This window comes from Camelus ferus, chromosome 22, assembly GCF_009834535.1.
Source record: "Camelus ferus isolate YT-003-E chromosome 22, BCGSAC_Cfer_1.0, whole genome shotgun sequence".
NCBI classification, from domain to species: Eukaryota; Metazoa; Chordata; class Mammalia; order Artiodactyla; family Camelidae; genus Camelus; species Camelus ferus.
Window position 1 is genome coordinate 26,014,053 of NC_045717.1, and position 27,936 is coordinate 26,041,988.

General features: G+C 60.2%; 1 protein-coding gene across 1 annotated transcript in view; it reads left to right on the forward strand.

The window, feature by feature from the left end:
* The first annotated feature begins 1,028 nt into the window (after positions 1 to 1,028).
* AP3D1 (adaptor related protein complex 3 subunit delta 1) overlaps positions 1,029 to 27,936 on the forward strand; it is a 34,915-nt gene continuing 8,007 nt past the window's right edge. The window contains exons 1-21 of the mRNA XM_032466033.1: positions 1,029 to 1,388; positions 13,389 to 13,484; positions 13,988 to 14,068; positions 15,030 to 15,110; positions 16,447 to 16,554; positions 17,995 to 18,124; positions 18,683 to 18,822; positions 18,940 to 19,013; positions 20,198 to 20,247; positions 21,457 to 21,506; positions 21,917 to 21,965; positions 22,733 to 22,878; positions 22,954 to 23,102; positions 23,250 to 23,480; positions 23,953 to 24,184; positions 25,029 to 25,174; positions 25,562 to 25,703; positions 26,209 to 26,280; positions 26,884 to 26,959; positions 27,280 to 27,479; positions 27,831 to 27,904. Of these exons, the coding sequence (XP_032321924.1) occupies positions 1,293 to 1,388; positions 13,389 to 13,484; positions 13,988 to 14,068; positions 15,030 to 15,110; positions 16,447 to 16,554; positions 17,995 to 18,124; positions 18,683 to 18,822; positions 18,940 to 19,013; positions 20,198 to 20,247; positions 21,457 to 21,506; positions 21,917 to 21,965; positions 22,733 to 22,878; positions 22,954 to 23,102; positions 23,250 to 23,480; positions 23,953 to 24,184; positions 25,029 to 25,174; positions 25,562 to 25,703; positions 26,209 to 26,280; positions 26,884 to 26,959; positions 27,280 to 27,479; positions 27,831 to 27,904 (2,423 nt within the window). The 5' untranslated portion in view covers positions 1,029 to 1,292. The remainder of the gene's footprint in view (positions 1,389 to 13,388; positions 13,485 to 13,987; positions 14,069 to 15,029; positions 15,111 to 16,446; positions 16,555 to 17,994; positions 18,125 to 18,682; positions 18,823 to 18,939; positions 19,014 to 20,197; positions 20,248 to 21,456; positions 21,507 to 21,916; positions 21,966 to 22,732; positions 22,879 to 22,953; positions 23,103 to 23,249; positions 23,481 to 23,952; positions 24,185 to 25,028; positions 25,175 to 25,561; positions 25,704 to 26,208; positions 26,281 to 26,883; positions 26,960 to 27,279; positions 27,480 to 27,830; positions 27,905 to 27,936) is intronic.

Consider the following 27,936-nt stretch of genomic DNA (forward strand, 5'->3'; position numbering starts at 1 on the left):
ACAATCTTTTGCCACATTTTAACTGGGTTGTCTTTTTCTTTGTAATTTGTAGGAATTTTTGTTTGGTTCTGTTTTATTTACTGTTTAACTATATTGTGGCTATAAGTCCTTTGTCAGATATATGTCTTGCTAATATCTTATCCTAGTTTGTGGCTTGATTCTTCACTCTCTTAAAGGTGGATCCGGGAAGGCAGGAACCAAGCGTATCTCATTCACTTGCCAGGCCTGGCACATAGTAGGCTCTCAATAAATATTCGTTGAATGAATGACTGGGCTCAGTTACCCCACGTGGGCATGTTAATCCCCGTGCTGCTCATCTCACAGGATTTTGTGCAACATGCCAGAGACACAGGATGGATTTGCTGCAGAGTCGGATTTGGCGGTGCTCAGACACCCTCAGCTTTTGGAATCAGAAAGGGTGGAGCTAATAAACAACAAGGCCCTACGTTAGAGCACAGAGAACTATATTAATATCCTGCGATAACCTATAATGAAAAGGAATATGTATGTGTAACTGAATCACTATGCTGTACACCAGAAACTAACACAACATTGTAACATTTACTTCATGTACTTTCATTACAACATTTACTTTAATTAAAAATAATAAAGAAAGAAAAAGAAAAAAAAAGAAAAGAAAAGAAAAGAAAGGGGCGGAGCTGGGTTCTTCCACCAGGAATCTTGCCTTGGAAGCTCCACGTGGGCGCCCCGCCCATAGCAGGGCCCTCCCATAGATAGGCCCGCCCACACCTGTCACTTAGCAGGGCAGGGAGGGTGCCTCCTAGCAGGCGTGGTTACAGGCCGGAACCAGGAAGTGGGTGGAGTTCCAAAGGCCACTGACCAATGAGGTGAAAGAGGATTGTGCCAGGAGGGGGCGCGGCCTAGTGGGCACTGAGGCCGTTGTCTGCGTTTCCATTGGGCGGTCTGGCGTCGTCAGGGAAACGCGGGGTCCCGGTGGAGGGGCGGGGTTTCCCGGGAGGCGGGGCTTCCGGGGGCGGGCGGGCCGGCCGGGGCTCCTGCCGTCAGCTGACTGGCCGCCATCTTGTCCGCCATTTGCAAGCGGCGCGGCGCGGAGCCGGAGAGAAGGGGAACGCGGCCTGCCGAGCGGTCCCCGCCGCCGCCGCCGCCGCCGCCGCTGCCCTGCTGACCGCCGCCGACCTGGCCTGGGAGCCCGCCCCGCCGCGGCGGCCGGCAGCGCAGCGCTTTCTCGGGCGGAAGGCGCGGCCACCGGGCCCCCTCAGGGCTCCCGGCCGCGGGCCTCCCGGGGCTCGAGCCGGGCGGCAGCCGCCGCGATGGCCCTCAAGATGGTCAAGGGCAGCATCGACCGCATGTTTGACAAGAATCTGCAGGATCTGGTGCGCGGTATCCGCAACCACAAGGAGGACGAGGTGAGCTCGGCGCGCCGACCGCGGCCCGGACGCCCACCCTGACCGCGACTCGGTTCCCGATCCCCTCTCTGCCCCTGACTCTGGCCCCCAGCCCGTCCCCGAGGCTCCGCTCCAGACTCGAGCCCCGCCTGCCCGCGGCCTGGGCTTCCGCACGCCCGCGCCCTCCCCGAGGCTCGGTTTATCCCCGAGGCCCGAAGGCACCCGAGCCGCGGGTTTTGGACCCACGTATGTATCGGAGCGCCTGGGGAGCCTGCCGCTGAGTGGGCTGCCTCCCCGAACCTCGGTTTACCCGCTCGGCGATGGGGGCTCGCCGCCTTCTCCCCGCGGATGGCCTCGGACGACTTGGCAGGCCCCCCCACCCCGGAGCGGCGGCTCTCCAATATTGAGTGTGTTGCTGGATGTATAAGGGGCCACGCCCCAGGCCCTGGGCACCTGGTTGGGGGGACCCTCCTCTCCGCGGGCCGCCCCCGGACGGAACCCCTTATGGGTTAAACCCACGTTCAGGTCACTCCCTGATGCCTGGCCCGGAACTGGGTCTTGCCTCCTGAGCCCGTGTCCCCCGGAAGGTGCGGCCACCCCTCTTATTGGGAGGAGGGCAGCAGACATCCTAGGCCAAAATAAGGAAGCTACTCAGGGGTCCTGGAATAGGGAAGCCAACTTCAACTAGAAACTCGAAGCCGGGGAGGAAAGGTTTTCCAGAAGTAATAATGCAATCGTGGGCACCATTTTTCTCCCTCCCCCACCCCCCCAACGTGTGACCTAGATTTAGGGGGAATGGGGACAGTTAGTGGCCACCAGGCTGCCAGCTTCCAGGGAAGGATGCCCATGGCTGCACAAGTCCCCTTTCTCTGCTGGAGTCCTCTCTTTGGTGGAGAGCAGCTGTTTGATGTGGTGCAGGTCCCACTGCCAGATGTCACCCGGCCCTCTTCACAAGGGCGCCCCCGGGGGTCCAGCATCACTGGGTGGAGGTGCAGAGAAGTTCAGGAATTTGCTGGGAGGCACCGAGAGCCCCTGGCTCTGCCCTTGTGCCGGGAACCTGAGTTCTTGCTTCTTTGTTGCACTTTTTCAGAATGGGTGTGACCTCGCTGAAATGTAATTAGGTTATTTTAGTTCATTTCCATCCCCTGTTGTCTTCTGGCAACACCTGGGTTTTGCATTGTGTTGGAAGCTCTGGCCAGCTGCGTTGGCTATAGCTCACACTTACCCTGGCCTTTAGTTTCTTTGTGAGTTGGAAGAGTATGTGGTTGGCCTGCATTTTGGTTACTGAGTGTGGCTAAGTGAGTTTGGGTGATGTTTGCACCCTTAGATTTTTTTCTGCCCTGGTTGACCTCCTGATGTCCCCTCTGTCAGCGGATGTTCTGAGCAGACTGTTGTGGGTATTTTGAGGAGGGGCCAAGGGGTCTTTTCAGGCGAGAATCGCACACTCAGGTGGGGCATCTGTTTTTTCAGGAACATTGGCCCATTCTCCCTGGCAGTGCCCTGAGCCGAGCTTTATTCATGTGGAATTACTGGGAATTTTTATTTTTATTTAAATATTTTGGGGGAGGAGGTAATTAGGTTTATTTAGTTATTATTTTTAGTGGTTGAACCCAGGACCTTGTGCATACTGAGCACTCACTCTCCTGCTGAGCTGTACCCTCCTCCCCCTGGAATTGGTGGGAACTGGTGGCGTCATCGCCCCCAGGCTGGGAGCCCATTGAGGGGGCTTTGGGTGGTGGAGGTGGGGGATGCTGCAAGTCCTCAAGGCCAGGTTTCCACGTGAGTCCTGCCCTTGGCCTGTTGATGATGGCCGCAGGAGGTGCCTCTGGGTGCCGGCTGGCGTGGTTTCCTCAATAGAAGAGTTGTGCCATGGAGAATCCTTGCTGGGGTGTCCCTTCTGGTTGCAGATGCTCGGCCATGGCTATTGAGTTTCTCTTCTGGCTCCCTTCTCTCTGAGATCCCCCCCACCCCCGCCGAGCCCCAGGAAAGGCTACTGGCAGCAGTATAGTTTTCCCCCAAAGTTTACTTTTTGTAGTGGATTTTAGCTTGAAACTTCTATGTGGCACCGAAGAGATGAGGCTTAATTATGACTTTAAAAGCCCAGTGGAAAGGCAGGGTGATTTAGTGTATGATGTTTGGGAGAGCCAAGTCCAAGTTCTTGGGCCTGTTTGGGTGACCTGGGGAGAGCCCCCAATGGAAAGTGCAGGCAGCAGCCACCAGCCTCCCCACCTTGCTGAGGGCTTTATGAGAGTGCAAGAGTGACTGCTGTAGGCTTCTGTGGGTGCCCCAAAGAAGAAACTAGAAAACCCAGGACTGCAGGCAGAATAACTTGTTTTTTGAAACTCTTGTTTCAGTTTATGATACCAGGTGTGTGCGTGTGTATGAGTTGGGTTACCATGGAGAACAGACTTTAACAGTGGTCTAATTCACGTGTTTTTCTTGGTGCTTGAGTTTTTTTAATCCTTAAGATGGGGCAGGAATCGTGTTGGCAGGTAGAGGAAATTCACTTGCTAATGTCCTTGCTTCTAAAACTTGCGTATGACTAGGAAAAAGACCAAACAGTTTTAACATTTCCTTTTTTTTTTATTTTTGGGGACGGTAATTAGGTTTGTTTGTTTTTTAATGGTGGTTCTGGGGATTGAACCCACGACCTCATTCATGCATGCTAAACACCCGCTCTACCACTGAGCTACACCTGCCCCCTTAACATTCTGTTCTTATGAGTACCTTTGGAATTTTGGGGAAAGCCTTTTCTTTCCGTCTTTTTAAGTTGTAGAATTATACCCATCACTTTTTGTGATAAGCCTAGTGTTTATTAAAGAAAAAGGGAAAATACTTCTCCTGGTGAATCAGTTCGAGAACTTTTTCCTCGTGCAGAACTCGAGGGAGAGGCTGGGGTTCTGCCCCGCGTCCTGCCTGGGGGCGCAGCAGCGCCGCCGCCGCCCGCGCGCACGGGGCGCAGGGCTGCCAGCCCTCCCGAGTGGGCGCGCAGGCGCCGCGGTTTATTTTACTCCGCCCATGGCAGTGAGGTGGCTTCCAGTGTGTACTGACTGGTGCCCTCCCCTCAGGCGTGGCTCTGCTGGGTCCGGCAGTACCGGGGTATGTCTGAGAGTTTTCCCTTGGGTCTCAAAATTTCCAACCCTATTTAACTGAAGTTTCTGAACTGTAAAAACAAATTCAGTTTAAATTGTGTACTGTCAGCTGTGTGTCCCTGTGGGTTCTGCATTCACCAACTGTGGAATGAAAATATTTCTGAAAAAAATTCCAGAAAATTCCAAAAAGCAAAACTTGAATTCGCTGCATGCAGGCCGCTGTTTACATAGCACTTGCGTTGTATCGGGATGGTCAGTGATCTGGAGGTGATATAAAGTGTAGGGGTGGATGCGTGTAGGTTGTGTGCAAATCTGTGCCATTTTTATACGAGGGACTAGAGCATCTGAGGACTTTGGTATCTTCGGGGGTCACGGAAGCAGCGCCCCGCACAGGTAGCAAGGGCTAACAGTAGAGTAATGCTTTGAAACTGGACGTGAGCTGTGGTTAGGATTGAACTGTGTGGGATGCGGGTGCTCTAGTGCTGCTGACCTCAGAAATGGCAGTTCCCTGCGGTCAGACCCAGCGCCACGCTGTGGGGCCCGTCGGGCTGCGAGGTGTGTGCGTGGCTGGCTTCCGCGCTAGGGACGGTTCCCGAGCCAGTGTCACGACAGGCTTGGGTAAGCACTCAGTGCTTTTTGGCTCTTCCTGTAGGATTCCTTTCGCCCTAACAACTTCTGAGAAGACTGAGATCTGAAGTTTAACAAATGGGCTGTTCCCTAAGTGAGGGTCTCCCCGTCAAAACTGCTGACGTCGAGCAGGTCCCTCTCTGGGGGCGTCCCGGGCACTGTGGCCGGCGGACCGGCACCTCTGACCCTGCCCACTTGATGCCGGGGCATCCGCAGTCGTGACAGCCACGGACGTCCCCAGGTGTTGCCCAGTGTCCCCTGGGGGGATCGCCCAGGGGAGAACCCCTGACCCAGATTGGTAAGAACCATTCCCAGCATTCCTTAGTGCTCCCCGCTTCATCCACGTCCTTTGTCCCTGTTTTGTCACTGTTGCTGGACCCTGTCATACTGTGATATCAGAAGGCCTTTGTCCCTGCCTCCTGTCGCAGAGCTCCTGGAATCTTTGTAGCTTCCTAAGCAACAAAGGTACCCAGGGCATCCTTGTTGACAGGGTTGGTCTCTGCCCCCAGTTCCTGACACTGAGCTTCTAGATCTCTTGGGGTGTCCTGGGTGAGGGGAGCGTCTTTTGTTCTGATGAGATGGCTCTGGGTGGGCTCCTGGCTGGGGATGGTCACCAGAAAGGCCAGGCCATGATCTGAAGCTTGGAACTTTCAGACCCACACCCTACCCCCAATCTTTGGAGGGTGAGGGGCTGCAGATGGAGTAAATGATGGATCACGCCTCTGTGATGAAGCCTCCGTAAAGGTCTCTAGAGTGTGGGGCTCAGGGAGAAGCTCAGGTGGTGGAAGCATCCGTGTGCCAGGAGGGTCCCAACACCATGAGGACAGAGGCCCCGCGCTCGGGGCGCCGTGGACTCGCCCTGTGTGCCTCTGCCATGCCCTTTACTGCGGAGTAAGCCGGAGGACACGGGTCAGTGCTTCCCTGAGGAGAAGGGGGCCGTGGGGCCTGGATTAGAGATGGTCCCTCAGAAGCTCAGGGGACAGCCTGGACTTGGAACCAGTGTGTGAGGTGGGGGCGGTCCTGCAGGCCTGGGTCGTCACCCTGCAGGGTCTGCACGACTCCGGGCAGAGTGTCAGAACTGGACTGAGTTGTGCCACACCCAGCTGACATCACCGAGTTGGTCCCCCCACAGCGGGTGTGAGAGTGAAAGGAACCTGAGTTTTTCCTGGGCAGCCCAGAGGATGTCTTCCAGCTTGGCTCTTTTCCTGGTCCTTACTAGTTGAGTGTATAAGGCGCATGGACTTGATTGCACGTCGTACAGCTGAAGTATTACGGTGAGCTCTCCCGAGTGTAATTTCCTTGCTCTGCCCACAGTCTTGTCACCGCCACACGCGGCCCTGCGCGGCCCGGCTGACTGCTGCTCTGCTGGCTGCGCCCCGCCCTCCGCGGACAGCAGTCTGCCGTCTGTCTGCGCTTACCCGGTGGGCGGGAGCTGGGCGCCTGGCTGGTTTCCGCCTGGGGGGTTTATGAGCCGCCTGGTGCAGGTGAGTCCTCTTTCCTGGTGCCGAGCCATCTGTGTTCTTTGTGAGGCCATCTCTTCTCGGCCTTTTTCTCTTTGTCTTACTGATGCGCAGGGGTTTTTGAAAGGGCAGCTCCGTGTCCCGGGCAGAGTGGGTGGCTGGACCCAGTCTGGGAGGGGTCTCTGCGATGGGTGATCCGCGCTGGTAACCGGCTCCTGGTGATGCCCATTTGTGTGAAGATCTAGTAGGTTGGAAGGAAGGAGGGAGAGATGACTGAAGGAGGCTCGAGGCCAGAGTCCCCTCTCCACACTGTGGATGCTGGGGCCTGGTCGTCCCCTTTGGAGGGGCATGTGGAGCAGCCTCCCTGGCCCAGCTCACTGGGTGCCACGAGCCCCCCCAAGTTGTGACAACCACTGATGTCAGGCGTAGCCCGGCATCCCCTGGGGGCACAGATGCCCCACTGAGACCCTTGCTCCAGGAGCTCTGCTGACAGAGGGAGGCGGGAGGCCGAAGGTCAGGAAGCCTGAGTTGACTGCGGTCCCCAGTCGAAGACCGAGTCCTGAGCCCCTCCCCGGCTGGTCCAGGGTGGGCCGGGGGAGGGGGCACAGGCGCTCCTGCCTCGCTGTCTCTCTGATCTTGGCCTCCCCAGAGCTGCTGCTGCGGGCCACCTGTGGGACCTACAAGTTGTCCCGTCTGTCCTTTCAGGCAGCCAGTGCCCAGACCGCCGTCCACTACTGTGGAACCCTGGTGCTTAGGGTCCCCTCCTGCACCCACTTGAACGACTCGGGCCCTGAAGTGGGCTGCCGCCCCAGTGTGGGCGCAGCCACGTGGTGTCTGCAGGAGCAGAGACCGCAGGCTGGGCCCTCGCGTGCTGAATGACATCTTGCGGTTCCAGTTTCACTGAAGTGGTGGTTTTAGGTGGTTTTATTGAGATACGATTTATGTATCGTAGCATCCACCTGCTTTAAGCTTGAAATCCAGTGACTATTTTAGTGCATTTACAAAGCTGTGGGGCCGTCAGCACAGTCTAACTGTAGAGCATTTCCATGACCCGCACACGAAACCCCAGGCCCGCGTCACGGTCCCTCCCCTCCCTCCCTGAGCCCTGGCCTCACTGACTGGCTTCTGTCTCTGGGGTCAAGGTAAAGGCTTTCTAAGGCTGTTCCCACCCTTCGGGTGGGTGTGTCGTCTCATGGGCCTCCGGGCTGAGCTGAGGGTGGTGTGGGTGATGGCAAGGGCCGTGACTGGCCGTTGTGGGAGCTGTCTGACTTGCGCACGTGGGTCCTGGGGGCTCACGTGGAGGAGGGCTCGCAGGTGGGCAGGGGGCATCTGGCCAGAGCTGTGGCCCGGGTCCCTGCCGTCGCCGTCTCTGCCCAGCACCACGCCGTGTCCGTGGCTGGGGTCTGAGCCCTGGCTGGGCCTCGGGCTCGCGCTTCTGCGGGGGCCCAGCTCCTCCTGGCACAGAGGCGCTGGAGCCTACCCATGGCCAGGTGACCACCAGGAGGGCGTCCTTGTTGGAGGTCACCCTTGGATGTCATCAATTGAAGTTCACTTTGACGTTGACTTGCCTGCTTTGGGGTTCAAATGCATTTTGCTGTTGAAGAGATGATGGTGGATGTCAGTCGGCTTGTTTTTGGCAGGGTGGATGGAGTCACTGAGCGTGCTCTCCCTGGTCCCACAGCGACTTCTGAGAGATGGGGTTAAGTGCCCTGGAGAGCCCTCACTGGTGGTGATGGCGGCCTTAACCACGGCCAAGCATCCAGAGCTCTGAGGACTCCTGGGGCTCAGGGCCTGAGCCGGGGAGCCCGTGTGCCGTGGGAAGGTCCAGAGAGCATCTCGTGGGGACGTCAAGGGATGGAGCAGCTGAGGTGATGAGCGGTTGAATCCTCCAGACGTCGGAACATCACTCAGTGCTGAGAAGAGAGGGGCCGTCGTGCCACGAGAAGACACGAGGAGCCCCGAGTGCACACGACTAAGTGAGGGAAGCCGGCAGGAGGCTGCGCACTGTGAGCCAGCTCTGGAAGGGCAGCGCTTTGGAGATGTGGACGGATCCATGGTCGTGGGGCAGGGGTTGGGAGGGGGTGAGGAGATGGAGCCCAGGGGACATGAGGGCAGTGAGACACTCTGTGTGGTGCTGTGGTGGTGGGCACGGGTCTCTGTGCATTTGTCCAGGCCCACAGGGTGAACCCCGATGTCAGCTAGGGATCCTGGGGGATTGTGACGTGTCTGTGCAGGTTCATTGATTGTCACAAATGCCCCACTGGTGGGGGATGTTGACAGTGGGGGAGGCTGTGCACATGTGGGGCCAAAGAGGTGGGAATCCACCTTCCACTCAATTTTGCTGTGAACCTAAAACTGCTCTTAAAAAGAAGTCTTTAAAAACAAAAGTGCACGGTCCAGCTCCGAGGATTTTGAGTTTGCCAGCACCTCTGAACGAGCGCAGGGCCCCGGGCCTCACCCTGGAGGCCTGACTCCACTTCGGGGGAGGGCCTGGGAGTCTTGGGTGTTTCTGTTTTTTAAGTGTCTCGGGAGCTCTACTGAGCAGCCAGTGGAAATGTTTATAAATGGTTATTTTATGATCGCCTACAGGGCTCGTATGTGCAGGAAGTTTGTATCCTTTGTTCTCTCTTAAGTTCTGTGGCGAGAGAAAGACGCAGGGACCTGGTGCCAGCGTCCTTGCCCTGTGCTGAGGTGTGAGTCAGCCTGAACCAGGCCGCAGCGTTTAACAGCTTTGGCCTGCTTGCACCTCTGACTTGGCTTTTTGAAAAGTGTCGGCGATATGTAGTTGTTTATACTTCAGGTCTTAAAATACTTTGACATTTTTAATACAGACACCTCACTTCATCATGCTTTGCAGATACCCATTTTTCACAAATGGAAGGTCTGTGGTGACACTGCCTCCAGCAGCATTTGCTCACTTGGTGTCTGTGTCACATTTGGGTAATTCTCACAGATTTTAAAACTTCCTCGTCACAACTGCATTTGTTATGGTGATCTGTAGTCAGGGATCTTTCATTTTAGTGTTGTGATTGTTCTGGGGTCCACGAACCTCTTCCGCGTGAGATGTGGACACAATTGATTGCTGAAGAGACGGGCTGAGAATGCAACACGGCCTGGGGGTAGAGCAGTGCGCCCGGCCCGGAGGACAGAGCCAGCTGTGAAGGGAGCGCCCTGCGGGCACAGTGCCTCCGACAGCCACCCCGCTGCGGGGGGGACGCCGCCAGGGCAGGAGCCGTTGTCGTCCGGTCAGCAGGCTTCACTGTCGCCTGCGAGGTCGCGCGGGGTCACCTCATTGGCACCTTTCAGGCGGGGCTCCCCCTCCTCCCCAGCCAAAGCTGACTGACTGGTGGCTCTGATGATGGTTAGTGTTTCTTAGCAATAAAGTGGGTTTAAGTAAGGCACGTACTTTTTTGTTTAGACGTAATGCTGTGGCGAGCTTAACAGATGACAGCGTGACGCAGGCGTGACTTCACACGCAGCTCGCGGTGGCACATGTCCGCCGTATCGCTGTCCTCTGGAACCCACCCTGCAGTGTCTCGGGTCTGCCTGATCACCATCATGTCTGCATACCCTGATCAGTTTTTTTTCTTCTCTGAGAAGGAGAATAAATACTTCCTTGTCAGCAGTGCTGTGTGAAAATAAAGACCTGGAAAGCCTCACGAGGTCGTCCTCTCCCGCGCTCCTTGCCTGGGCTCCGCACCTAGAGCTCTGCTTTAGATGAATGTTTAAGCACTCCCGAGGGAGTGGGGGACAGGGCAGTATTTTACAGCCTTTCCTTCCCTTCCTGTCTGTTGAGCCACTGAGCCCATGCACCCTTTTTATAGCTAAAAGCTAGTGTTGAGGCAGGGTCTTTGCGAAGGTCGGCCCCTTCCTGGGGTCCCATTTGTCGGCCCAGTGTGTGTGCTGGGGGTGGGGACTCTGTCCTTGGGCTGTCGCTCTGCCACCGCTCCCCAGGGCTGTATTCCAGGCTAGAGCACCAGGGCCCGCTGTTCCCCCACCACTCGTGGCCTCCGGGGATAAGTGGGGCCGCCCAAGTCCTTGCCACCCTATAGCCACGGGCCGTGTTGCTCTGGCTGCTTTTCAGATTTTCTCGTATTTCGGTTTTCAGTAGTCTGTTTACCATACGTCTGGGCGTGATTTTCTTTTGTATCTCCTGTTTGTGGGAGACGCTGGGCATCTTGAATCTGTAGACTTATGTCTTCCACCAAATTTGGGGACATTTCAGCCATTGGTTTTTCAGATCTTCACCCACGCCTTCCGTCCCCGGGAGCCCAGTGCTATGCTCGCCGTGCCCCCGACCTCGCAGCGCGGGCAGGCACGCTGGCCCCGCGTCCTGCCTTGACTGCCTGCACAGCGGCACGTCCGGCTGATCCGCCTTCACCTGGCTCGCTTCCTCCTCCAGCTCCCTGTCCAGTCCATCCAGGGCATGTTTACTTCAGAAATTACTTTTCACTCTAGAGTTTCCATCGGGTTGTTTTATGTCGCTTGCCTTTCTCTGCTGAGATTTCCTCTTTCTCTTCATCGTGATCATATTTTCTCTTTGGTCACAAGAGCATGGTGGCAGTTGGTGGATTGAAGTCCGCGTGTCAGCTCCATCACCGGGGCTGTCTCAGAGCTGGCCTTCGGTGGGCGTTCTTCCCCTTGGGTGCAGGTTGTGTCCTCCCGTCTCTAATCTGAACAGCTGTGCCTCGTGTCCTGGACGGAGTGAGCTTGTCTCCGGTGGGTGTCCTTCCCCTTGGGTGCGGGCGTGTCCCCGTGGCTCTCACGTGGATGGCCACACTCTGTGTCCTGGACAGAGCGAGGGCGGTGCTGCGGGGACCCTGGGCTGTGTTGCGCTCTCGGAGAAGTGTTGCTCTGCAGGGAGGGGCTTGTTTTCGGGGTGGTGGTCTTGCCTGGGCTGAAACTCCAGCAGTGGCCGGAGGAAGCTGGAACGCGGCTGCGTCTGGACTTCGAGTTCCATCAGGACGGCGTTCATGTGAGGGTGTGGCCCCTACTCCCCCCTCCGTTCCCAGCGGCTGTGTTCACGCCTCTGTGCTCTGCACGGCGCCCACGGTCACAGCCGGACAGGACCCAGGGGTCTTGTGGGGTCTGCCCAGTAGTGGTCTTCAGATGAGCTGGGGAGGCTTGGCCTGACAGGAGCGCACACACGTTACCGGGAATGGACTCTGCCCAGAGTCGCACGGAGACCACGGTGCCTTGGCTGCTCGTGGGCTGACAGACACCTCACATTCAGGTGTCAGCTGTTGGGGTGTCCTGGGCGTGCGCCCACCCCAGAGCTGCCTGACCCTCCCACAGCAGTATTCGTCCCTCTGTTGCTTCCCTTTTAAATCATTAACGGCAGCTCCCAGGTGCGGGAGGGGTCACCATGTGTGGGGATTAGTAACTGGAAGCCCGCTGGAAGGATCCAGTGACGTGACACGTGTTCTATCACGCGCCCCTTGGTCATGGAATATTCATCACACTCGGGCTGCTGGAGCGCTCGGGTGGCGCCATCCCCGTGTGTCTGCGCTGGGGTGGCCGAGTGGCCGCAGTGACGTGAAGGGAGGGTGTGAGCACTGGGCAGGGTCCCCCGGGTGGGGTCGGGAGCCGTTGAGTCCTGTCAGAGGCCCGGCAGCCCGCTCGCTGTTGCCCACTTAGAAGCAGGGCTGCAGGGAGGGCGGGCAGGCGGGCGCTCCCGGCCCTGTGCTGGTTCACGGCGTCCGGCCCAAGGGCACGTTGGTTGCTCTGGACCTGGTGTATGGGTCCCGACCTTGGGATTGGGGTCTTAGCAGATGTGCTGAGTTAGTGAGGAACCCCAGGGAACTGGAAACCTCTGTCCCCACAAACACCTGCGCACGGACGCCCGTCCGGGAGTCAGGGTGTGAGGGGGGCTGAACCTCACTGATAGGCGGGGAGCTGCACACAGACCCTCGGCAGGCTCGCCGGAGGGGCTGCCGAGAGCGGGCCGGGCTCAGAGACGCCCATGGGGTGGCTGGTGTCCGAGAGGGCCTGGTGCCTTCAGCTCCGAGGGCCGAGGGGCTCCTCACAGCCGTTCAGGGCCAGCAGCAGGCCTGGGTCTCGTGGGGGTGGGCGGGAAGGGGCCTGGATGGCGAGGTTGCTGGCCGGCCGGCCCTTCTTACCCGGGAGCCGGAGCGGTGGGCCCGGTGAGGGGCCGTGCCAATCTGGACCTCCGCCCCGGCTGCCTGCGCTGGGCTCCCTGCGCAGCTGCAGCACGGGCCGAGGTGGACCTGCCGCTGGGGCGGCGCTGGGACATGGGCTGTCTTCCCGGCTTTGTGCTTTCTTGTCTGCAGCTGGCTAACAGGCTAATAGAAGACGAAGAAATTTTCCGTACCTTGATACTCTATGTTGAAATGATTATTCTTTTTTTTAAGTTTTAAAACTTTTCGGTGTATAAAATGTCAGGTAAACACACAAGTAGAGGAAGCAGTTCACAGAGCGCGGTGTGCCTGCCTCAGCTGCATCACCCCGACCGCCTGTCGTCCGCAGCCATCCTCCTGTGGGGCGCTGCCGGAGGCCCGGAGGCCGGGAGGCCGGGGCACCTTGCAAACAGACCTCACGCACACAGCGCGCCCCTTCGTGTGCACTGGTTGGTGGGGTCTGTACGTTCATGGAGTTGTTCTGCCTGATTCCAGAACACCCCATCACCCCAAAATGAAAACCTGTCCCCAGCAGCAGTTACCCCCTTCCCCAGCCCAGTCCCTAGCACCAGGAGCCTCCTCTCTGTGTCTGTGGACTGGCCTGTTCTGGACGTTTCACTTCTATGGAATCACACAGTCTGTGTCTGACTTCTTTAAGTTTTAGCCGAACTCTTGGAGCTTTTTTTTTTTTTTTTTTCTTTTTAGGCAAAATACATCTCTCAGTGTATTGATGAAATCAAGCAAGAACTGAAGCAAGACAACATCGCGGTGAAGGCCAACGCAGTCTGCAAGCTGACCTACGTGAGTACCGGGCAACCTGGCCCTTCAGGCTGGGTCTGACTCCACCGTCCCTCCCTCTTTCCGTCCATCTGTCCCACTGCGACTGGTGGACACCACTGGGGCACTCCGGGTGGAGGGAGAGGTGTGCTGAAGCCCTTGCCCCGTGACCCTTTCCCACGTGGAGGGGCAGGAGCGCCCCCTGCAGTCACAGCTGCCCTGCCAGCTGGGCCCTGAAGCCTGCCGGGGGTAGGGAGCTTCCTGGTCCAGTGGGGGGTGGGCCTGGGCCGGGCAACCTGCTCCGGCCTCTCCTGGTCAGAGAAGGGAGACGCGTGCGCTGCTTGGGTTTCAGCTGGTGTTTCTGTTTGCCAGACACTACTTTAGCGTGTGTTGTTACCCTGTGGCTGTGGTTTTAAATGTGGGGACTCACTAGTCAGGAGCAGAAGTGAACCGCCCCGGGGCAGGGGGGCTGCTGGGGCCGGCGGCGCCCGGGCGTGTGGGTGAGGATCGCCCTTTCTCGCCGACAGCTGCAGATGCTAGGCTACGACATCAGCTGGGCCGCCTTCAACGTCGTGGAGGTGATGAGTGCCCCCAAGTTCACGTTCAAGGTGAGGGGAGCCAGCCTGCGGGGGCAGGGCTAGGGGCGGCGCCCGCCCTGGGGCAGAGGCACCACCGCCGGGCACAGGGCGACAGACACCAGCCGCTGGTCCTCCGCGCTTCACAGCTACTGTTGTGCTCGGCGCCGGCACCCCTTACATCACCTTTATCTTTCAGTTTTAAGTAGGCCAGTGAGCTAAGGGTTTGTAGGATTGACTGTGTATTAATACAAATTAAAATAAATTTCTAACTTTTCCAAAAAAAAGACTAGCAGGCACTGACCCTCCCCGTCAGAGGCCACGCTTCTCACCATGTCCCAGGGCCTCAGTCACCTTGCAGGCGTTCTTTCTGTGTCGCAGGGGCCTACTCAGGAGCAGTTTGAGACGTTGCCTGCTGCTTACTTGGTACTGTAACAAACAGGCACATCTCTCGCTTTAGTAATTGCCCTGAAACGCGGTTTTCAGCGCCCACAGCCCATTGTGGGTTTCCTTGAATTTCCTGGGTTGGCTCAATTTTCCACGCACCGGCTGGGTGCCCGGCTGTTTCCTGCCTGCGGACCAGGCTCCGGCTCTTCTGAAGGACACGGTCATCCTGCCCGCCTGTTAACTGTCGGCAAAGAAAGGAAATGCCGTATTTGTCAGAATTGGCTGGTGCTCTGTGTGGATGTTAAAGTATCTCAGGCGCGTGCGAGTGTGACTGTAGGTGCCCCGTCAGGGGGCAGAGAGATGTGAGTTGAGTTTAGCCAGCACTTGTGATGGCTTTTTCCATCCCATGGCCAGGTGGCAGTGAGGCCGCGCTCGGTCCTGGTGGACTGGTGCCGGCGCCACAGTCTCTCACCCTAGCACCCTGGGAGGGGAGGCCTTCCTCCTGGAGGCCCCATCCTGTGCTGACTCGTGATGGGGACAGCTGGGTGCTTCCTCCTGGCACCGGGTCCCATCTGGCCTCTGACACCTCCTTTTGTTCCACTCCCAGCGCATCGGCTACCTCGCGGCTTCCCAGTGCTTTCACGAGGGGACCGACGTCATCATGCTGACCACCAACCAGATCCGCAAGGTAGGCCCCTCGCAGGAGGAAGCACTCGGGTCGTGTTCTCCAAATGCCCAGAGATGATGGCGGAGGTGGGGTGTTGCAGGACTCCTATCTCGATTTCCCATCTTGGCGTCGGAGGGCTGCCTCCGCATTCACTCCTCCTTCCTGCCCTTCTCCCCTTGTGGGGCCACCTGCTGAGGTCCAGCCCTCCTGGTGCAGGGGGCTGTCTGCCCCCTGGATCTTGTGAGTCACGCCACATGGGCCTCTCAGCCCCGTGTGTTTTTATGTCACAGTGGTCTCTGGGAAGCACTGAGTAATAAGTGTCTCCTTGGCCCCAGTGTACTTTGAACATCTCTTGTTTCCCACCTTATTGCAAGTGGTCGGGGGGGGGGGGATTTGGTGTCAGAGGTACCCTCCCTCAGCCCAGACCACGCATCAGAGCCTGTGAGCTGTGGTTGCTTTGCAGGTGACCTGGTGACTGGGCTCCTGGCAGGCGCTGCGGGGCAGGCAGGCTGCTTAGGGACAATCTGAGTGTCCCCCATTTCTGCAAGCTCCGTGGCAGCACCCAAGGCGCCTGCCGCTGCCCTCTGACCCTTTGTAAGTCACACTGTGCTGGGGGGACTTCATCCTGTGCCCTGGTGGCTTTGTCTTCTCAGCCTGGGCTGGAGTTAGTTTAAAAGCCTGTATTTTCATTTTGTTACTGTGGTCTAGAAGGTTGACTCTTAAAATACCTTTCGGTGTATCTCTTACCACATATGTAAGGTTTGGGGAGGTTCCTTAGGAAAATCTCTCCCCAGAGCAAGTGTGTGACGCACACAGTCCCCTGCTAGTGAGACGGGGCTTCCGCGGTCAGGTTTGGTGAGGGCAAAGGTGAGCAACGTTGGAGGTCAGGGCCGGTGCGTGCTTCTCGCGGCTGGTTTTCCTGCTCCCCTGAGGGCTGAAGCTCAGGGCGAAGCTTCTCTCTGCTTTTGGGAGGGGCCCGAGGAGTTGTTCCTGGCTCTCCTGGGGGAGATAACCCGTGGAAACGGAGGTTCCAGGGTTCTACTCTGGGGGCTCCCCGCCATGTGCCATTGGGCTCTTGGGGCTGGCTGGCTATACCTTCTCAGCCCAGGGCTCCTCCAGTGGAGCCACCTGGGGCCCGTGGGTGGCACCGGCTCTGCACAGCACACCCCTGGGACGCGGGTGTGGCTCTCCCCTTACGGCCGTGCCAGGCTTTCTCTGTGATGGCACGTGGGCCTGGCTGCTCCTTGTGAGTCCTCGTCCTAGCCCGTCTCCCACCCCAGAGCAGGCCTGGCGGGCACAGTGGGACCCAGCAAGGTACGTTCCTCGCCCACCTCTAACCCTGTCCCTCCCTTTCCAGGACCTGAGCAGCCCCAGCCAGTACGACACTGGCGTTGCGCTGACTGGCCTGTCCTGTTTTGTTACCCCAGATCTTGCCAGAGACTTGGCCAACGACATCATGACACTGGTGAGTCTGTGAGTGCGCCCGCCCCCTTGGCCTTTGCTCCCCAGCGTGCCAGGGCCGCACAGGTACCCGGAAAACTGAAGTGGTGATATCACACAGAGAGCCTTGGGCATGCGGAAATGACCTGGGTCCCGGGCGAGCTGGGCACCGCGTCTTCACCTTCTCCGGGCACCTGGTGGGCCCTGCATTCTTACTTCACCTCCTGAGCCGGTCCTGTGAGGGCGGGACGGAGTCTGGCCGGGGACTGTTACCCAGTCTGAGCACGTGACTTGCCGTCTACGTTTTTGCTGAGTCGTGGCGGTGCGGTAGCGGTCCCGGCAGGTCAGGGCGGTCCCGCCTGCCTGCTTTGACCAGGGCAGGGCGCCTTTTATTTTCACCAGAGCACAATTTGACTTCTTATGGCTCAGTCCACCCGGAAGGCAAAAACCCCAGCCAGCCCTGGTCTCCGGGGTGTGCAGAACCTTGTTCTGAAACACGGACATCCTCTTAGAAATCACGGCCCTCACCTTGGTGGGTCGACTGCACGCTGCGTTCTCCAGGGCTCTCCCCGTCTGGCCGCATTAAGTAAAGCAGTGGCGTGGAAGGGAGGTGTGTTCCCCTTGGGAGGGCTCTGTCCGGACGTGGCCTGTTTGCTGTGCAGATGGTCAGGTCTTGGCTGGTGGTCTTGAAAACTCATGCACTTGGCTTCTAGATCAGGGCCAGCACAGCGCGGCCCAGGCCACAGCCAGTCGCCGCCTGTTGTAGATGGTTTTGTCCACCCGCGGCCCCGCGCCTTCATCCCTGCAGTATTCCTGGGCTGCCCACCGTCAGGCCCCCACCAGGCAGTGTGTGGGCCCGCGTGCGTGAAAGCGCCCCGAGCCCTCCGGGGTGTCAGTGAGCTGCTCAGACCGTGCTGGTGCTGGTCCTGGGGTGGGGGCAGGGCTCCCCTGGGCCCTGCCAGGTGGGCAGCGTGCATTCCTGGCAACGAGAGGCCCTCCTGGCCAGAGCACAGTCCCGAGGGCGGTCAGGAGCTCCAGGGCCCCAGGTTGGGGTGCAGGGGGTGCTGAGGCCTGGGCGAGGGGGGCCTGGGACACCCCTCAGCATCTGGCTCTGGGGACAGGCCTTGGCAGGCCAAAGAGCTGGAGGCTGTCTCCATTGTGACCTTCTATTTGGGGTCTCTGTCCTTCCTCCCGTCGCTCAGGGGCCCCAGTTCATCCAGGAGGCAGGTCTCAGCCTCCGGAGGGCAGGTTGGAGTCACAGACACTGGGAGGCAGGTTTCGATCCCGGCCAAGACTCTGTTGTGTGATCCTGGGCTCAGGGGGCAGTGGAGTAGGTGTGCGTGCTGGGCTCCGAGCCAGGAGCCAGTGAGCTGGAGAGAGGGTCGTCCCAGGCGCTGGAGGTGAGCGGGGAGGCGTGGGGCGTGGCGGCTTCGTCAGGGAGACTGACGGCCCTCTGCCCCCGCAGATGTCGCACACCAAGCCTTACATCCGGAAGAAGGCGGTGCTGATTATGTACAAGGTGTTCCTGAAGTACCCCGAGTCGCTCCGCCCTGCCTTTCCCCGCCTGAAGGAGAAGCTAGAGGACCCCGATCCTGGTTTGTTGATTTGAGTCATCAAGGGGCAGACGCAGGGCCGAGGGGCTCTGCCGCATCTGTGAGGGCCTGGTGGAGGGTGTTGAAGGGAGGAGTTGAGGGGCACAAGGTTCCGGGACCCTGTCCTGGAACCTCCCCAGTAGGGCACCTCTTTACCATCTGCCACCACGAGATGCTGGATTCACCTTCTTTCCAGTAGCCCTGGGACCCGCGGCTTCTCCAGGCAGCCCTGGTTCTGTTAGTTGGTTCAGGATTTGGAAACCAAGACCCGGGTACAGGGTGTGCCCGCTCCTGCCAGGGCGTTGTAGCCTCTAGGCCCTCAGCGGACAGTACACTCACACCGTGGGGCCCTCCTGTGGGCAGGGGCGAACAGAGCCGTTCTGCGGGTGGGTGTGCTGTGCCCAGAGTCACTTTGATCCTGCTGGGGACACACCCCGAGCGGGTGGGTTTGAGCTCTGCCCACAGGCCATGGCACACCCTGGCCCAGGCAGGGCCCCCACACACGCGCTAGCAGCCTGCTGAGGGGGCCCCCCTCACTGATGGAGGCCCCTTTCTTCTCAGGGGTCCAGTCGGCGGCTGTCAACGTCATCTGCGAGCTGGCCAGACGCAACCCCAAGAACTACCTTTCCCTCGCCCCTCTCTTCTTCAAGCTCATGACCTCCTCCACCAACAACTGGGTCCTCATTAAGATTATCAAGCTGGCAAGTGACCTGCTCGTTCCCCCCCCCCCCCGCCTCCCGGAGGGCTCCAGGGCTGTTGTGAGCGCGCGTGGCACACGGGGCCAGGCTCCAGTGACCCTGGCATCTTTTGTCCCCTAGTTTGGTGCTCTCACCCCCTTGGAGCCAAGGTTGGGCAAGAAGTTGATTGAGCCTCTCACCAACCTGATCCACAGGTAGGCCCTCGGTTCCCAGGGGCCCTGTGGCCTCAAGGGTAGGGACGGGGGCTGCCGCCACAGAGGGGCCGTGTGTCTGGGCGGACTCTCCCCTTCATTCTGCGAACAGCAGAGTTACAACAAGGTGGAGAAAGCTGCCCCACGCAGCCCCTGGTTCCCTGGTAGACCCAAGGGGTCTAACTGAAGAGCTGTAAGTGTCTCACTGCCCCCCCAGTTCTGGGGTGTTCTAGGAGTGTCCATGCTGCTTTGGGTGCCTATGGTTGAATCCTGAGGGCCAAGCATTGGGTGCTAGGGAATCCTGGACTGGGGTCCTCTGGGCATTGGGGGTCCTGGGGGCCTTGAGGCCGCGTTGGATGTTAGAGCTGTGGCTGCTACGGGTGAGGCCCAGGCCATGGGCTGGGCCCTGCCATCCCCTGGGGTTCAGTGTCCAGGCTCACAAGTGGGTCCCACATTAAAAATAATTATATATATCAGGTGTTTGGGTTCAGGATGTTGTTGGTTTTAAACAAAGAACCAGTCACCAGGCTTAGGATGTAGCTGCGGTTTTCAGAGCGTCAACAAGAAGCTGTCGGCCCCGTGGTGGTTCCCGTGGATGGGCTCTGGTGGCCCATGCTCCTTGGGGCTCACTGTGTCCGTACCCTCGGGTTTGGGTGATGTGGGCCCGGGACTGTCACCAGAGAACGTTGGATTGGAGTAGATGGCCTGGTGCCCGCCCTTGGTCTTCCTGGGCTGTGTCACTGCTGCCCCTTGGTGACCCCGGGGGCTGGCGTGGGTCACAACCACCGCGTTCAGCTCGCCTGCACACAGCCACGGCCGACTGACCCGTCCGGGGAGCCAGGCGGGGTGGTCTGGGTGGTAGAGGCATGTGGGGAACTTGGCTTTTCTTCACAGCTGTCAGAGAATTGGGAGGTTAGGGCGTGGGCTGCAGTGGCAGAGCATTCAGGCAGACTTTGGGGGTGAGGAGGAGTGGGGGTGAGGAGGGGTGCTTCTGTTCCTCGGGGGATTCTGATGGCCGTGCTGACCAGGCCAGGCCTAGGGGCATCACCTGCGTGGCCCTCCCGTGGGAGGCTTCACGGCTCAGTTGCCCTGACGACTGCGTTTTCCTCGAGGCGGTGCCCCCAGGGGTCTTGGTGAGATAGGAGGCAGGTGGCCTTGTCTTCCCTTTCCTCTGTTTCCTCCTCTAGCACGTCTGCCATGTCCCTCCTGTATGAGTGCGTGAACACAGTCATCGCAGGTGAGCGCCCAGGGTTCCCTGACTCTGTAACGGGCGGCTGTCTCCAGCAGGGGGTGCTGGTCCCCGTGTGGGGCCAGCACCCCGAGTCAGGCTTCGCGACCTCCTTCCCACCACAAGCGCCAGGCGTTGACTCCCTCCAGGGAGACGCACGGTGGCCCAGCCTGTCCGCAGTCCCTTTGGAAGCCCCCAGCTGGCCCTGGCTCCAGCGTTTTTCCTGTGCCTTGGCGTCTGCCACACCCACCAGCAAGACCCATCTTCTTGAGCATTTCAGAGCAGATCTCAGGCATTGTTCCACTTCCCCTATGAAGTCTGAAGTGTAGACCTACAGCAGAGAGCCTTTGCGAGTCTTAGTCAGCACGCGCTCCCCAGAAGGTCTCCGTAGAGGCCGTTAGTTGGAGTTGGCCTGCCTGGGTTGCGTGTCCCTGCAGCCCGGGTTCTTGTAGACGCGGGGAGTTACTGGCAGCCTGAGGGGTTCGGCTTCTTGCTGCCTGCCTGTCCCTGCCCAGGACTGTTGGGATGCTCCTTGCAGGGCCACAGGCAGTGTCAGGTTCAGCAGTGCAGATGACACTGGCCGGGGGTCCATGCTCGTGACTGCTGTGCGGGCCACGAGCGTCCCTGAGGGTCAGCGACAGGAGCAGGGAGGGAAAGGGCAAGCATGGGACTTGGGGGCGGCCCCTGTGTCCAGAAAGGTCCGTGGGGCAGACCGGGGCATGGCAGAGTGACTCATGGCCCTGGCGATGGCTGGAGTGAGTGGGCGTGCGGAGAGGAGGCGGGGCTGGTCCTCCTTGGGGCCCTTGGGCCTCAGTGGGCTGTGGCCCATGGACCTACCCTGGACTAGGACCCCTGGTGCTTGGGGACTCTGCTCTGCTCTCTTGGCCCCAGAGACCCAGCCTGGTTTCTCACTGGGGTCGGTCATGCAGGCACCTCTGCCTGGCAGGGCTGAGACCCCAGTCTCCAGGAGGAGAGGAGGTGCCCATTTGGACCCCATGTCTGCACAGGCAGTATAGGGATGGGAGCCCCAGGTCTGGTTCTGGACACCCACCTCCCCAGGCTAGCAGTCAGACCTGCTGTATTAACCCGTTGTTCACAATCAGTTCCCACCAGTGCGTTTCCGGCTCGGGTCCCTCCCCTGGGCCCAGAGGCAATGCCCCCGGTGGACACGGGTGCGGGCTGTGTGCGCCGCGCTCCTCACTGACTGCTCTGTTCCAGTGCTCATCTCCCTGTCCTCCGGCATGCCCAACCACAGCGCCAGCATCCAGGTACGACCGTGGGCCCTGCTCCCCTCTGCCCAATTCTGACAGATATTGGCCCACCCTTAGCCCTGGGAGGGTGCAACCATGGCCCCGCAGCACATGTCTGAAGGGTGGACACGTGGCGCCCGCCGCAGCCCTGGCGCGTTTCTGTGGGCACTGTCTGCGTCGATGTCGGGCGGCCTGCTCTCTGTACTCAGCATGGACGGGCACCCCTTCTCTGTGTAGTGGGTGCTCCACCAGCCTCTCCCCTGCCCAGGCACCTGGGGCTGCCCCCTCTTTGGCCTCAGTGCTCCTTGCCTCCCTCTCGACTGACCGCCGGGCCCTCGGGACTCGGGGGACGGGTGTGAGGCAGGCCCGGGCTGGCTGGCTCCACCGCTGGTTTAAAGGGCATGACCAGTGTTCTCCCCACTCGGCAGCTCTGTGTTCAGAAGCTAAGGATACTAATAGAAGACTCCGACCAGAACCGTGAGTCCTTCTCCCTCCGAGCCCTGCAGTTCCTGCAGCCTCAGCTCCCATGAGTCAGGCTCTTCCCTGCCTGGGCGGAAGGCGGGTACCAGGCTTACCGACAGCTTCCTCCGTGAAAACTGCCCTTGGTCTGCGTGACGGGCTCCTTCCTGCTAGCGTCTTAGCCTGTGCTCGGCCCTGTCCAGCTGGCAAGGTCTTCAGGCACTGGGCCACGCGCCCATTGCCACGGGGAGGTGGGAACCCAGCCGAGGTCCTTGGAAGGCCCCAGCTTGCTCTTTGAGCCCCAGCTGCAGGGAGGAGCCGGGGGAGGGGCTGATGTGAAGGGAGTGCTCAGGCCGGGAGGGGCACAGCAGGCAGAGGGGGCGTTCCCACGGGGCTGCTCTGGGCTCCCTGAGGTTATCAGACAGGGCGGTGCACGGTGCTGCTGGTACTGCTTTTCAGTTACTTAACAAGCTCTGTGGGCTGCGGTCTCTGTCATTGTAGTGCAGAAGCCGCCTGGTACGCACAGGGTAGGTGACAGGTGTGTCGCGCCCATAGACCTCCTTACAGAAGGCGGGCTGTGGCTGGACTGGGCCTGCAGCACACTAGCTGCTGCTGGTTTAGATGATCGTGCCTTGGGGCTGATCGAGGTGGGCAGTGGCATCTGGTGCCCGAGAGACACGTGCCAGCGGTGCCCAGGTGGTCAGGTCCGCGCAGCAGGCTGGGGCTGCAGGCCTCGCTCTCTCCTGGCCACATCCAGGTTTAATGGTGGCCCCCTGTCCCTGCAGTAAAGTACCTGGGGCTACTGGCCATGTCCAAGATCCTGAGGACGCATCCCAAGTCTGTGCAGGCCCACAAGGACCTCGTCCTGCAGTGCCTGGACGACAAGGACGAGTCCATCCGGCTGCGGGCCCTGGACCTCCTGTACGGAATGGTGCGTGCCCTCCCCCCAGGCGCAGCGGCCCCCGCGTGCCCAGCCAGCCCCTCCCTCACCAGCCCCCGCCCCCAGGTGTCCAAGAAGAATTTAATGGAGATCGTCAAGAAGCTGATGATGCACGTGGACAAGGCCGAGGGCACGGCCTACCGCGATGAGCTGCTCACGAAGATCATTGACATCTGCAGCCAGTCCAACTACCAGCACATCACCAACTTCGAGTGGTGCGGCCCAGCCTGGTGGGGGCGGGGGGTCCGGGGGGGGAGTAGGGGGACTACCAGCACGTCACCAACTTCAAGCGGTGTGGCCCAGCCTGGCAAGGGCGAGGGGGGCGGGTGCCCCGCTGTGTCCTCATATCCTCTGTCCCGCAGGTACATTAGCATCCTGGTGGAGCTGACTCGGCTGGAAGGCACCCGCCACGGTCACCTCATCGCCGCGCAGATGCTGGACGTGGCCATCCGCGTGAAGGCCATCCGCAGGTTCGCCGTGTCACAGATGTCCGCGCTGCTCGACAGTGCACACCTGGTGGCCAGCAGCACCCAGCGCAACGGCATCTGCGAGGTGCTCTACGCAGCCGCCTGGATCTGCGGCGAGTTCTCTGAGTGAGTGGGCACCAGCGGGCCTCCTGCTCCGGTGGGGGCGGGGGGTGTACCCACAGACCCAGCCCTGGGGCCTCGCGCTCCAACAGCTGCCATGCCAACTGGCCGTGCCTCCCCCCTCACCTGCTTTTTGGGACAAAGCTGCTCTCACCACGAACGCTTTCTATCACGAGAACCAGTGAGAAGTCTGTGTGACCTGGACCCACCTCTGTCCCCCAGACGGTTGGGTCTGTTCCCAGCTGACCTGTCATCCTTGCATGTTGCTGCCACGGGTTGTTCCTTCCCAAACTCATGCTGTTAATTTGGTTTTCTTCTCTTTTTTTCTCAACTTTTCCTGTCCAGTTGTTCCTGACCGTTGTGTTTTTTCCTCAGATCCCTTCCCTCAGCCCCTGGCGCGGAGGGGAGGTCTGGGGGAGAGGGACGCAGTGACCACTGCAGACCCTGGAACAGGTGCTCACCCCCCCCCCCTTCTCAGGCACCTGCAGGAGCCCCAGCGGACCCTGGAGGCCATGTTGCGGCCCAGAGTCACCACCCTGCCAGGCCACATCCAGGCTGTGTACGTGCAGAATGTGGTCAAGCTGTATGCGGCCATCCTGCAGCAGAAGGAGCAGGCCGGGGACTCGCAGGCGGCCCAGGAGGCCACCCAGCTCCTGGTGGAGCGGTTGCCCCAGTTCGTGCAGAGTGCAGACTTGGAGGTCCAGGAGCGGGTGAGTATGGGCCCGTCAGCATGTCTCAGGGAGCCGGTCAGCCCCCGGAGCGCTGGCTTTTCTCTTCCCAGGAAGCAGCTCAGCAAATGCTTTTTTGTGAATGCGCCTCCGCCCTGGAGCGTGGGCAGTTTCGGAGTCAGTGTCCCAGGGAGGCCCTGGGTGGTCGTCTGCGGGTGGAATCTAGTGAGTGGGCGGAGAGGCAGGAGACAGTGAGCAGATGGAAGACCCTATCGGAGTTCGTGATTGGCCTGACTCCGGGATCCATTGCCCAGAGCAGGAAGTGTCAGAGGTGACAGGTGTCCGGAGGGCACTGGACGGGTGGTGGCGGAAAACTGATTGTGGGGAACTTGAGGTGTTAACATTGGCATTGGTGGCTTGGCATCCTGCTCTTTGTGCCCTCTGTGATGGGGGGTCTTCAACTACCCAGACCCCCACCCCTCGCCAGCACTCAGTGGCCTGGGCTCCCCTGCTGTCTCAGGCAAGTGTTGACTTGAGCCTGCCTGCTGGCTGGGGGCCGTGCTCTGGCGGAGCCCAGGTGCCTCCTGGAAATAGGCACTGCTGGTCCTTGGGGCAATTGTCATGTGGGGCGGCGCTCCCTCTGCCCCTGACCTCTCGTCTTCCACGTGAGCCTGTTTTTATGTCTTCCTCGTAAAGGAGGTCGCAGCTGGGCTGGTTTCTTCCTGGCTGGGGCCTGCCCCAGCCAGCGGCTCCTTACGGAACCTCCTGGTGCCACTTTGGCAAGGAGCAGTGGGGTGTCTGCACAGTCTGAGCAATGCCCCCAGTGGCTGAGTGGCCTTCAGGGCTGGTGCTCTGATTCCCCCTTGACTGCCTCATGGCCCCGCAGGCATCCTGCATCTTACAGCTGGTCAAGCACGTCCAGAAGCTTCAGGCCAAGGACATGCCGGTGGCAGAAGAAGTGAGTGCCCTGTTTGCTGGGGAGCTGAACCCTGTGGCTCCCAAGGCACAGAAGAAGGTTCCAGTCCCCGAAGGGTGAGCCGTGTGACCCATCAGAGGACACAGCCAGGGGGACATGAGGGCCAGTGGGATCAGAAGGACATCCGTGTGAGAAGCAAGAGGGTTGGAGGGAGGCCCCCTGAGGCCTGAGCCCCTGGCAACGGGACAGGCCACCTCGCGTGGGCTGTACAAGGGGGCACTTGCTGGTTCTGACGCCACCCCAGGAAAACAGGTCTTCGCTGCAGACCTTGGGGGCAGCGTGAGAACGTGGAGAGGCCCAGACCCCACGGTCCATAGTCTGCCTTGCCCGCTATGATCTCAAGCAGCTGCCCAGTCTTCATGTCCTTGTCTCCAAGGGGACGGCAGCATCCAGGTCCAGGCGCACAGGCCGGAGCCGCCGTGTGACCTCACTGTGTCCTGCAGCCTGGACCTGGATGCCTGGATCAACGAGCCACTTTCAGACAGCGAGTCTGAGGACGAGGCACCCAAGGCCATCTTCCACGACGAGGAGCAGCGACCGGCCAAGCAGCGGCCGCCCGAGGCAGACGAGCAGGAGCTGGCCCGGGTGAGCACTGGTGGGGGGCCTGGGCTCAGTGTCCTGCTATCCTCCGGGCAGTGCCGAGTTGACCTTCAACCTCAGGTTGGGTTTGGTTGAAACGAGAACTGGCTTCTTGAGCCAGGAGCTTCCCAGGGAGGGCTGTGGGGCCTGACCACGAGCTCAGGGCCCGTGATGCCTGCGACACACAGCACCTGCCTGCCCCTCCTCCCCGCCCTCCTTCTGCAGAGGACAGAAGCAGAGATGCTGCAACCCCACCCCTGTCCCCGCAGGGCCTTTCTGCCCAGCCACGCCCGTCCTTTGTCCCAGAGTACCTGGCCTCTCTGAACCCCCGTCTCAGACCTCCTGGGTTCTCGTGCCTGTCTCCACACCTGCACCTGCCCTGCGCCGGCCTTCTGTGGGTCCAAGGGCAACGGTGAAAACAGTGAGGGACCCCCGCCCCACCTGAGCTTGGTGCGTGGAGGGCCCGTGTTCTGTGTGTCTGCTCATGTGCTCGCTGAACCCCACCCCACAGCGCAGGGAGGCCCGGAAGCAGGAGCAGGCCAACAACCCATTCTACATCAAGAGCTCCCCGTCCCCCCAGAAGGTGAGCCCGGCCGCCCATCCTTGAGGGGTGCTCCCCCAGGGCCACATCTGCGCTCTGTCCACAGGTAGCACTGGGCTGTCTGGTCAGTTCCACAGGTAGTATCAAGAGGGGCTTCCCGACGCCCAGACCCGGGGCACAAGTCCTGCACTCACCCGTGGGTGGGCTTCCCTGTGGGTCGGGGAGCTGCAGAGGTGGCACCCTGGCCTGGAGGGAGTGGACACATGGGGACGCCACCACCTTCTTCCGCACCCCCCCCACCGACGGGAGCCCAGCGGACCCCATCACCACACTGGGCTCCCGGGGAGACGTGGCTCCATGTGGCAGGTGCTGCTCTCTGAGGCCCAGACCTGCGTGTTGGCTTTTCTGAGCTGAGCAGTCCTGGGGGCTGGAGCGCCGTCACCGGGCTCCAAGCCTGCACTACTTTTCCCACTTGGGAAAAAGATGATTGATATGGGATCCAATTGAAGTCTCGCATCTGCCCTGTGCTGGTTTGGGCTGACAACCCCCGCCCCGCCGTTGTGACTCCTTGCTCCGGGGCGTCGGCACTTCCCACCGTGCCGGCCACCCTGCTTAGTGACGGGCACCTTGGTGTTTCCTCTCCAGCGGTACCAGGACACGCCAGGTGTGGACCACATTCCCGTGGTGCAGATTGACCTCTCGGTGCCCCTGAAGGTGCCAGGCAAGTGTGTGCGCCAGTCCAGGGCAAGGGGGCGGGGCCCCAGGCACAGTGCAGATGCAGCCTCAGGCCTGCGCTCCAGCTCTTCCCTGAACCTCGTCCCACCTCCCCATCTGAGCAGGGAGGGATGCACACCCGGCTTCCCCAGGTTCTACCCACACCGTCCCCACTGCCTTCAGAAAGCCTCTGCCCACATCCAGGGGCCTGGAGCACGGTGCCCACATGTCCCTTCGGCCCAAGCGTGGCTTCCAGGGCTGTGGGGTGCTGGTGGGCAGAATGTGTCGCGGCTCTGGGCTGAGCGTGGGGTGTGCGCCCGGTGGCAGGGATGCCCATGTCGGACCAGTACGTGAAGCTGGAGGAGGAGCGGCGGCACCAGCAGAGGCTAGAGAAGGACAGGAAGAGGAAGAAGAAGAGAGAGCGGGAGAGGCGGGGCACCCGGCGCCACAGCTCGCTGCACACGGAGAGCGACGAGGACATCGCGCCAGCCCAGCGCGTGGACATCGTCACTGAGGAGATGCCGGAGGTCAGCTGCTGCCTGTGCGCGTTCCAGGACTCCCTCCACCGAGGAAGGGGGCCACCCCCACGAGGACTGGCTTCCTGGCTCTGTGGCCGTCTTCACAGAGGCCTGCCGGTCCCTGCTGCCTCTGTGTCTGGGGCCAGCTCTGTCCTGTGGCTGTAAGCGGTATCCCCCCACTCCCACTCCGTCTCATGTCCTGACCTCACTGCCTGTGCCGAGCACCCAGCCCCAGGTCAGATGCCCTCCTGGATCTGGTGGTCCGTTTGCAAGGAGTCGGGGCTCTGCGGGCCCATAAGGCTGGGCAGGGTCGCAGGCAGTGTGGGTCGGACTGGACGCAGGGTTTCTCTCGTCCTGCAGAACGCCCTGCCTAGCGACGAGGACGACAAAGACCCCAATGATCCCTACAAGGCCCTGGACATCGACTTAGATAAGTAAGCACAGGGCTGAGCCGGAGCCTGCATTC